At 43.7% G+C, this 10,738-nt stretch overlaps 1 protein-coding gene across 1 annotated transcript in view; it reads left to right on the top strand.

Moving 5' to 3' along the window:
- SORCS3 (sortilin related VPS10 domain containing receptor 3) overlaps window positions 1–10,738 on the top strand; it is a 575,638-nt gene that overhangs the window by 561,572 nt on the left and 3,328 nt on the right. The window contains exons 23-25 of the mRNA XM_081823577.1: window positions 2,640–2,771; window positions 4,516–4,615; window positions 5,630–5,735. Of these exons, the coding sequence (XP_081679703.1) occupies window positions 2,640–2,771; window positions 4,516–4,615; window positions 5,630–5,735 (338 nt within the window). The remainder of the gene's footprint in view (window positions 1–2,639; window positions 2,772–4,515; window positions 4,616–5,629; window positions 5,736–10,738) is intronic.

Genomic DNA, 10,738 nt, shown 5'->3' with positions numbered 1-10,738 from the left:
GATGCAGGACTCAATCTCATGACCCTGAGATCATGACCTGAGCTGAAATCCAGAGTTGGACATTTAACTGACTGAGCTACCCAGGCGCCCCAATGATGTGATTTTTTTTTTTTATGTGAGTTTGGAGCACATGAGGAACAGTTGGGAAGAAAATCAGGGGAATTGAAAATATGGATCTGAAGGTCAAGTGGATGTTCCCTGAACAAAGGCAGAGATGTGGGACCTGAGACTGTGGAGGCGATTAGACCACCCCCAGGGGGTGGGGGGCAGGGCAGACATGAACACTGATGCTCCCTAAGGCAGAGGAGGATGATCCAGAGAAGGACCTGGAAAAGGAGCTGACAGAAAAGAAAAAGAAGAAGAAGAAGGAAAAGAGAGTGATTCAAGAGAGCATTCCTGTGGGGAGTTGTCTACCAGATGATCTTCATCTTAAATCTTTTTACAAAAAGATTATTCATAGAAAGGGATGGAAATGTGACGGCTCTTAATATGCCCTGTGACTGTGAAACATCCAGAATTGTGTATATTTTGCATGATTGTGTTTATTAAAAACATACTAGCTTTTTAATAAATGACTTGATAATTATAATAATAATTCTAATAAATAATAATCATCAGCCATGTCAGTTGATGCCTGGGCCTTAAATCTCATGAGGACCTGTCTCTCAAGTGTCCCTTTGGATGGGATTAAGTGAATCTAGACAGCTCCAGAGTCCCTCCAAGGTTGCTAACTGACTGACCCCTCCCCCCCGACCCCGAGACCACTATTCCCTGGAATGAAGGGTCAGCCTAACAATGGTGCTCACAGCCTTACCCCCTTCACTCCACTGGGTGCTTCTCTGTGCTTTGCCCTTCAGAATGGTCTCCAGAGACTTGCTTCCCCTGGCTGGTTAGGATGAGGGATGAGACCTTCTAGCCCCATAGACTTGAGCACCAAGACTTCCAGCTACTTGGGATCATGCCTTCCATCAGGAAACCAAGGCATCTGGCAAAGCCAGTTCCCAGGGATCCTCTGTGTTTGGTGGACTTTTCAGGCTTCTGAATGCTACTTGTTAGTTCTCTGCCAGTTGGTGCTCTCACTGTTATCATGTCCCTGAGAATGGACTCCAATCTGTGAGCCTAGTCCCAAATAGGAATCAGAGCTAAGTGGATGGGAAACAACTCCCCAACTTCTATTCAATCCAGCAACTGTTTATTGAATCTCTACTCTGTGCAAGCATCTTCAGAACAGTGAGATAGCCACAAAGACCCCCAGGAATGTTTGGGTAAACATTCATAAGAACCTATCAGAGAAAAGACTATATCAGCCAGATACATTCATGTCACAGCCAAGATGATCTAAGTCCCTGAAATGTGGTAGACATGGTATCTGGGAGTGCTTGGTGTGAGAGACTAACATGGAGGAGGTCACTGCAAGTGGAGATAGTCAGGGGAGACTTCTTGGAGGAAGCAGGTATTTCCGCCAAATCAGAAGCTACCCTATTTGAATTGGCAGAAGAAGAGGAGGGGTTCTGGATAAAAGACCTTCAGGAGACACATAAGGAAGAATAACCATACTCTTTACAAGGGGTGAGGGGTGACTCAGACTCTTGTTTGCTTTAGGAATTTACCTCCAGACAGAAGCTTCCTTTTAAGTTTTTATCAAAAAGCAATATAATCCTTTTACTAAACACTAAGGAATAGAAAAAAATTCAGTCATGATCTCAGCATCTTAACACAACTTTTAGTGTTTTATTTTGCTTTTTTACTCTTACACATTTTTATTTTTATAGGGTTGTAACCAAAGGAATGTAAGGAAATAGATCAGAATGCAGCTATCATAAGTGTTTTTCCATGTTGGCTGACTGTACTAATTATCATCGTAATGGTAAAATAACATTCTATCGGGTGATTATACCATTATTTACTTAAGTTTTTGCATATTTGAGTTTTTCCCCCTTTATTTGCTATTATAAATAATGTTTTTCTTCCTGTATGTGGCTTTTTCTATATTTTGGATCATTTCCTTAGGACAAACACTCCAAGTCACAGTTACTGAATGAAGGCTCTGAATATTTTTATGGCCTTAAAGTAAGTCTTTTGAAAAGCAAATTGGCAATGTGCATTGATTTTTAGTGAGCCCAGCCACAAATGAGAGAGCCTCTTAACTGAAGCCTCACCAATATTAGCAATTTTAACTTAATACAAAAATCCTGCTTTAGTAAGTGAAAATCGTGCTGCTTGTCTTGTTCTTTTTTAAATTTGCATTTCCCCACGTTTGCTTGTAACCTCTTATTCCTTGCTGGCAGCCAGTACGTTCGTGCTTTTGCCAGAAGCTCTAGTCCTCTCCGTGCAGAAAAAATGGAAAATATGGGAGGGGCCTTAGACAGTGTTCCTAGCAAATGCTATTTTGAAAATCACTGTAGTATTTTAGTTTCAGTAAAAATGTATGTAAGAGCCAGGGGAGGTAGTGAGACCAATCCTAGTCCCTCTATGGGGAAACAGAAAGGAAGCCTGGGTATATACTGGGCCCCATGCCTCCCAGGTCGTGTAAGGCAGCACATTTGTGTAAGTGAGCCTTACCCCCGGGCGTATTCTGCTCCTTGTCATGGACTCGGGGAGGCTGGCTCCCCCACAGCTTCACTCTGTGTTCTCTGCAGGTGACTGGTGTCCCAGAAGACCAGATCCTGGTGGCCGTGTTCCCTGGCCTCCCCACTTCAGCAGAGCTCTTCATCCTTCCCCCCAAGAACTTGACTGAGAGGAGGAAAGGCAACGAAGAGGACCTGGAACAAGTAAGTGAGGGAACGCTTGGCGGGGGTGCTTGCCTGCACCTCCCAGTCCAAGGGCACACAACCTCACCTCCTGCTGCAAGGGGAGGGGAGCTTCCTCCCATTGGCCCAGCGGCCTGTCCGTCTGTCCAGCACCCAGGGCTGTGAGAAACAACAGGCTTGCCCAGAAGATGCCCAGGTGCACGCAGACTGGAGCATTCGGCACACAAGAAGGGAAGACATCCCAGAAGCACTCATTCCAGCAGTTGGCATTCCCGCAACTTCCTCAGGTCTCCTGCCCAGTGACCTGCCCATGGGGGGTGAGGGGGGAGGGGACACAGGAGAGAGAGAAGGAGGGATCTGAGTGTCCCTGTATGTTTCTGGGAAAATAGGCTTCTTGTCCTTAAAGATCCCGGTCAATTTAAGTTCTGCTTCAGGAGAGAAAATGAGCTGCTTTTAGACGTGTTTCTGTGGAGAGAGATGGATTGCTTCATTGCGTTTTGGCTAAGGAAACAGCATGTCCAAAGGGACTGTGGTTTACCGTCCTCATCGAATGGGCGTGTGGTTCCTGTGATGGGCACGCCGTCCCGGAAGTCAAGGAGCTGGTTCTCCCTCTCTCACTCCCTGCTCCTGCTGGGCTCTCATGGGCTGTGCTCTGCCTCACGCTTCCCTGCCTTCCTGTGACGCTAAGTCAGGAGGGGTAGAAAAAGTGAGTTTGAGGCTTCTCAACGTCGACACGAAGCACACATCTGCTCCCACACAAGGCAGTCATTGTGCAGACATCTTCCGTGTCCCTCCGATACTCACCTGGCTGCCACCTCATCCCCACGGCCGACCACAGTCCTCCTCAGGCAGCAGAGACCCGTCACAGTCCGTTCCTCTGGAAAATGAAGCCGATCCTCGCAGTGCAGGGCTGCACACCCAAGTTGGCCAGAAATAAATTCAGCTTCTCAATGCACGCATCACTTTTACAAGACCTCTTCATTCTGAAATAGCAAGTGGCATGTGTGAACTATATTTGGAAGCTACAATATCCATCCGTTTAGATAAATAGGTAATTACGGTGATGAATAGCAGCTGTGATATTAAGGCGCGTACAGCCAGATAAGAGTTAGGGACCATAGCCCAAGTCGGCCGCAGCTTTCATGTGGGAATTACAGAGTGATTAAATCGATGTTATGTGTTCCGAGACTTGGCGGGTAAAGTAAAGAGGAAAAATTATTCCATAAAAAGAAGGCCGCTGCCGCTTTGATGTCTGCCTCCCATTGTCTCCAAAAGAGACAAAGCAGAGGAGTGGGCTGGGGATGTACATCCCGGCTTTCATCCTGGCAGGGGCCGCTCTACCCTGTGTGTGTTACTTCATTAGATTAAAGAACTAATGATGGGTTGATGTCCTTTCATTGGAAACCACAATAGGTTGTGCTACGGTGAGTTATAAAGGCATGGATGAAAAAGCACTGAACCAGGGATTGAATGAAACATCGATGTCTGTTATCAACTGTAATTCACTGAGTGACTTTGGACATACCTCTCTCTGTCTCACTCTGCTCTCCAGGGTAAGCGAATAACACCAACTACTTCCTTGGCCTCGCAGGGCTCCGAGGCCTGTGAGAACCAGATTGATGAAGATGTCCCAATATCCTGTCTCCTCACTGAACTCGGTCACTGTTTGCCTCTTGACCCTGGTTTCTTGCTCCACGAGGCAGGACTGTCTCATGTCATGTCTTCCTGTGCACCTCTCTCTCTCTCTCTTTTTTTTTTTTTCCAGATTGTAGAGATGCTGTTTAATGCTCTAAACCAAAACTTGGTGCAGTTTGAGCTGAAGCCAGGGGTTCAAGTTATTGTGTTTGTCACACAGCTGACATTAGGTGAGTGCCTGCTGGGATCCAGGGGGAAATGGGGATGGTGATCTATTATCCTGGGGAGAAAAGGGAGGAGATCATTAGCAGACACTTCTCCACAAAGGCCTGAAAATAGGTTTGTGGGCAGGGCTCTTGTGTGTAGTGATGGTTACGAAAGATTAATCACAACTTTCTTGGGGCTTCCTGTTGAGGTGGCAAGAAGACTTCATTAGAAGTGGCTTTGCTATTGAATCTCTGGATGACCTTGGGGGAAAATCTACAATTTCCTTGGGCTTTGACTTAATTGTTTTTTGTTTGTTTGTTTATTTGTTTTTATCCACAACAGTCGGGATTATAGTGGGTAGTCCTCAGGGTGTCTTAATTTCTACAATTCTCCGATTCCATGAATCTTGGTTGGGAGGCCACAAGAGATAACTTTAAAACTCGTTTTGATTTACAACAGGTAAATCTAAATTGATACAGAGATCAGCTCTAGTGATTGATTTGTAAAAGGAATTTGAAAATGTATGTCCCATTGGGCATCCTCTACCGGCTCTCCAGGAGAGCCTATTTGCTAAATATCTCTTATTAATATAGGACTTTTCAGATGGGGAGGTTCTAAATGTGCCCACCCAGCAGTGTTTTCACAGAATGGTGTAAAGGAAGAGAATGAAACATTGCATCAATATTTAATCCAAAGTTCCCAATGGGCCACCTGTAATTATGTTGACAGGTACTCAGGCCTTCTAAGAGAAAGAGCACTCAAGCCCCTCTTCTCTACTCCCCTTAGCTAGATACACATTACTCAGTTTACACCAAGAACAGTAAGTTTCTCCAGGCAGAGCAGAGGAGTTTACTTGTCCTAAGAAGCTGTGATTGAGGATACTATTTTCATCATTGAAACCAAGCTTCCTGAGAGCACACAGTACAGGGCAGTTGGAGACTGGGTATAAGGATGGGACATCAGCTGGCCTCCTTTCTCCAATGGGAACTCCCTCCATCTAGTGGCTTCCAAGTGAGCCATCTGCTTTTTCCTCCTAGCTCCGTTGGTGGACTCCAGTGCTGGGCACAGCAGCTCGGCCATGCTTATGCTCTTGTCAGTGGTGTTTGTTGGCCTGGCTGTGTTTCTAATCTACAAGTTTAAAAGGTATGTGCTACTCTCACTCAATTTTGATATTGAAGCTGGATTCTTGGGAGCTGATTCTTCCTATAGCCAACATTGCTAAACTCATCCCACATAGGTGAAATTAATTCTCTTTGAAGCTCTGTTTGGCATTGGGGGAAAGCAGGAATGGTTGAGGGTCAAGGAATAAATGGGTTTAAGAATCTGAACTCTATCCAATTTATAGGTATATTGAGTTAGGAAAATAAGGGATAGCCTATGAAATCAATTTATTCTCTTTAAGAGAAGTGGAGAGAATTTTCAAACCTCACCTAAATTTCTAAAGTAAGGTCTTGGATATTCAGGAGATCTTTTCTACAGCTTACCACCCATTTAGGGTGGTTAAGTAGACCAAATGCAGCTGAAATCTGGAGCACACATGGACCCACACACGAGCATGCATGCACACGTGCACACACACACACACACACACACACTTTCCTATCTTGTGTTGCAGCTACTGGTCTGTGTAAATTTGCATGCTGAAAATATTCAACCTTTACCCTTTCCCTCTTTTTCCTGTTTCTAAAGGGCAATTGATCAGGAAAACTAAACTTCACATGTATTCAGAAATTATGTTTGAAGGCCACAGGAGGGGTGACACAACAGGATTCTTATTAAAACATGAAATTGAAGTCAATAATTCTGTACCATTATTTGAATAAGCTTCTACCAAGAGGTGTCCCGGTTCAGAGTATGAACTCTGCAATGAGACAGACCCCCAGTTTTAACTTAGCATTTGTAGCTTTGGGCAATTGAATCTGCCTCCCTAAGCCTTCATCTCTTTATCTGTAAAATGGAGAAGACAATACTTAATAGGCTTACTTGCAGTTTATTTATTTTTTTTAAGATTTTATTTATTTATTTGACAGAGCAAGAGAGCACAAGCAGGGGGAACAGTAGAGGGAGAGGGAGAAGCAGACTCCCCACTGAGCAGGGAGCCCGACGCAGGGCTCGATCCCAGGACCCTGGGATCATGACCTGAGCTGAAGGCAGACGCTTAACCATCTGAGCCACCCAGGCGCCTCTTACTGTGCAGTTTAAATATAATAACATCTATACCTGGTACATACTAAATAATCAACAACACTAAGCTATTTTAGATAACAGAGAACATGACGTCCAAAGGTGGCTTCTGTGTCCCAACACGGCACATGGTAGGCGCTCAAAAAATCCTATCAGTGGCACAGAAATGTGCTTCATACAAAGACTGGTTAAAGTAAAAATATCATTAATCATTCTGAAAGCAAAACTTGGTCCTGGGAGTCTTTCTAGATACTGAAGGTCATGCTTTTAGATTGTGAAAGCCATCAGTTGTAAAGGTGCTGTGCTCCACCCTCTCCCCCAGACCTCATTCGCTGCCCTCTGTTTGGGTAGCTCAGGCTTCAGAACACGGGTTTTCCTCAATATTCATCTCAGCATCACCAAACTAGCGGGGAGCCTTCAACACCCTCCATATCAGGACAGAGTTTTACCTTCCTACTCAATTAATAGACCAATGTGTGAATTCATATCCTCTTGGATCACGACATGCGAACCCACCTGCCCATGTTGCCTTTGAAGATGGGCACAAACCTTTGTATCACAAGTAGAGAACAAAGATTCCATATAGAAACGGTCTAGTCAAGGCAAGGCCCATTGGTGGATATACTGCAGTTACATGCAAAGCACACTTTCATTCATCCAAGGGTTTGATTGTGGGGAAGCCCAGTGGTTGCTGGAGCTTGAAGAGAAACTAAACCAAATCTGTCACCTTTTGGCTTCTAGAACCTCGTGGTTGCCCCGGACAAGGGCAGTAGAAGTCCTGCAAAAAGCTATTTGTGTCAGGCATCTCCAAACTAAGGCAAGACATCCTGTGACTTAGGAAGTTTTCTGTTCTCTTACAAATGCTGCTAAACTCCCTAGACATCAACCTATTAATGTAGGCATCTCTAAATGTGTACATTGGAATTCTTGAATCTCTGCCAGGCAATGACATCTCTGAATTATTCTACCTCTGTCGTTCCCCAGTATCAGCCAACTCTTTCCGTGTCCCTGACAGTGAGCTGTGTAGCTAAGGCCCACAGGGAACAAACACCACTCAGGCTGGATGAACAGGAGAGTCAGCTAAGTACACTTACCAATCATCCATTCCCTTTTCCTTTCTAGCTACCGTTTCTGGAAATTTCCTTCCCAAAGCTCAAAGCCCTTTGGTTGAGGTCCTCTTGGATCTTCTTTTATTTCTTTGGTCTTTTTTCCCTCCCCATCACCTGTTACTCTCTTGATGGCTCTCTGGAGGGTGCCGGGCTTGCTGATGAGTAAAGGTCAGGTTCTTATCTGTGCTTCCCAGAGGCTCCTTTGTTTCTTTAATCACCAATAGAACTTTCTGCGATGTCCGTAATGTATACTGCCCAATGCAGTAACCACTAGTATGACTGAGGAACTGAATTTTAAATTGTATTTAACTTTAATTAATTTAAATTTAAATACCTGCACCTGGCTAGCAAACATTCAGTACATCTAGAAAAAGGGCAGTTGTGTATCTGTTTCCAGATCACTGGCCACGCTGAGTTTTCAGACTCAACACTGTCTCTGTGTAATCATCAGCATTAACTCATTAAACCACTTATCCATCCAACAAACATTTACTGAGTGCCCACTATGTGCCAGGCACTGAAAACAATCTCAGTGCCCCAAGTGGTCACTTAACAGGGAAAAGAGAAGAGAGCTATGGTGAGCCCCAAGCTTCCTTTATGTAAATATCACCCTGTTTCTCACATTTGATCTTATTCTTGGATAGTTATTTTCTGAAGTTTTAGACAAAGTAATTAGAAATCATTATGATATGGCTTTTATTATCTGAAAATTCTGCCTAACAAGACTTTCTTTCTATACTGTAGATCTGGGTTTTTTTCTGGCTATCCAAGAAAACTTTTGAGCCTTTATATGTTTTTCCAGCCTTTTTTTTTTTTTTTAGCAAGTCTTTCATCACAGTCTGAGGCCTACTCGCTTCAGAGAAATTTAGAGAGACCTAAATTTCCTCCCACAGGCTCCTAACACTTAGAGCTGGAGCAAACAGAAACTGAAGTTTTTATGGGTGACTCAGTTGATCCATCTTCCTTCTCTTATTAAAACCTATATGAATATGTAGGCCAAGAGATGCCCCTAAATCTCTTTCTTTCCCACCTTTCTTACCTGCAAAAATGGGGCTTAGTCTGATATTCTCCCATCCTTCGAGTGCATGTGTTAAGAGATGAAAAGCAATTTGACAAGTTTTTAAAATGTGCACATGATGCCGTAAAATTGTATCCCTTCCAACCATCTTTGAAAAATGTTGAAGAATTTTCTGCCTGTTGTTTAGAGATTGAAATAAAGTGAACAATCTTTGTAAGGGAAGATTTATCCACATCCTCCCAGGTATCACTCGGGAAGTAGCAAGGGGGAGGCCGTGAACTCTGGCTACAGTTCTGAAGTACACAAACTTGTGGGATCAGGAGAGTTTGACCGCCTCCAGCACCTAATAAATGTTACAGCTGATCCCACCGCTCATGAGTAATATGTACGTTTATGATTAGAAGAAATCTAAGTCGTTAGGTTGCATTTCTATTTAGATAAGAGGAAAGTAAGGGCCAGCATGAATTTTTAATTATACATATTTAGAGAGCCTGCAGCCTGCTGACTCACATAGAATCTATTCATGTAGGGTCCTTGTAAATTATGTTAAGCTGGTTTAGACCAGTAGGAGTCACGAGGACACCTCTCTTAATGTATGAAAAGAAACCATTAAAGAAACAAAAACTGAATGTAAAGGAGTGGTAGGAACCACCCATGTTTCCTACCTATTTTGGGATCTTATGTATTAGCTACAAGCAAACCTCATTAAATGCTCCCATACTCTACCTCATTGGGGTTGGAGTGTGGAAGGGAGTGTGGAAGCTTGAAAACAGCACTGCTTGGTTGTAGGGCAACAGAGAGATTCTCCTTTAGAAATGCGCAGAATGTTCTGGATTGGGGTGAGTGTCAGATACCTTAAGTTTTAATAATATCATTGCCAGTGATCAGCTTCAGGAAATGTCTGGATTTTAATCTGATTTCCCCATCATTTAATGGGGTAAGAGAGGTCTCTTCTAGAGATAATATTCCGAGGTAAAATTGTGGTCTTTTTGTTTGAGAATCTAATATATGAAAGTAGAAAGAGCACAAGTTTTGAGGTCATCTGTTCATTCACTCAGCAAATACTTACTGAATATCAACCATGTGCCAAGCACTGTGCTAAATTGCATGTACAGCAGAGAAGACAGAGAATATAGATTCGGCACACATGGGAAACAAAGTCAGCAGACTTGCCTCTTACATCACCCTAAACCCAGCACCCTATTCATTTATTTCATAAACACTGTCCCATAATTCTATATTTTTCACAGGAGAGGTGGGGTAGTCAGAAGTCTCTCAGAACCAAGTTCTGAAGGACAAAAAGGACACCATCATTAGAAGAGTAGAAGGAAGAGTGTTCTAGAGGGAACAGCTGGTTTCAAGTCCCCAAGGTGGGGATGAGTTTGATGTACTAGGTTCTTGCAACTCAAAGTTTGAGGCTCAGACCAGCAGCCTCAGTGTCACCTGGGAGCTTGGCAGAAATGCACTATTTCACCCCATCCTGTCTGGACCTGTCGAGTCACAAATGCACGTTAGCGAGAACCCGGGTGAGAAATAAGCACATTAAATCTGAGAAGCACTCGGTGAGAGGAATTCACAGGAGGCTACAGGCCTGGAAGCCAGTGGGTCAGGGGATATGGAGAGGGGTCAGAAGATGAATCCTCTAAGAAAATTCCAATCTCAACCAGCCGCTCCTCCAACCTTAAGTCTTTCTGACTTGTTTCCAAACCTACAACCTTTGTGTCTTTGAAGGAGATTATTTAGCTTCTCTTAATCCTTGCTTTAATCCTTTACACAATCCTACAAGGAAGCTATTGTTACTCCCATGGAGCAGATGAGGAAACTGACTATCCAAG

The sequence above is a fragment of the Leptonychotes weddellii genome, chromosome 6, assembly GCF_054177405.1.
Source record: "Leptonychotes weddellii isolate Sample4059 chromosome 6, ASM5417740v2, whole genome shotgun sequence".
In the NCBI taxonomy this organism is placed as follows: Eukaryota; Metazoa; Chordata; class Mammalia; order Carnivora; family Phocidae; genus Leptonychotes; species Leptonychotes weddellii.
The sequence above is the reverse complement of the archived record's forward strand: the minus strand, read 5'-3'. Positions and strand labels throughout refer to the sequence as shown.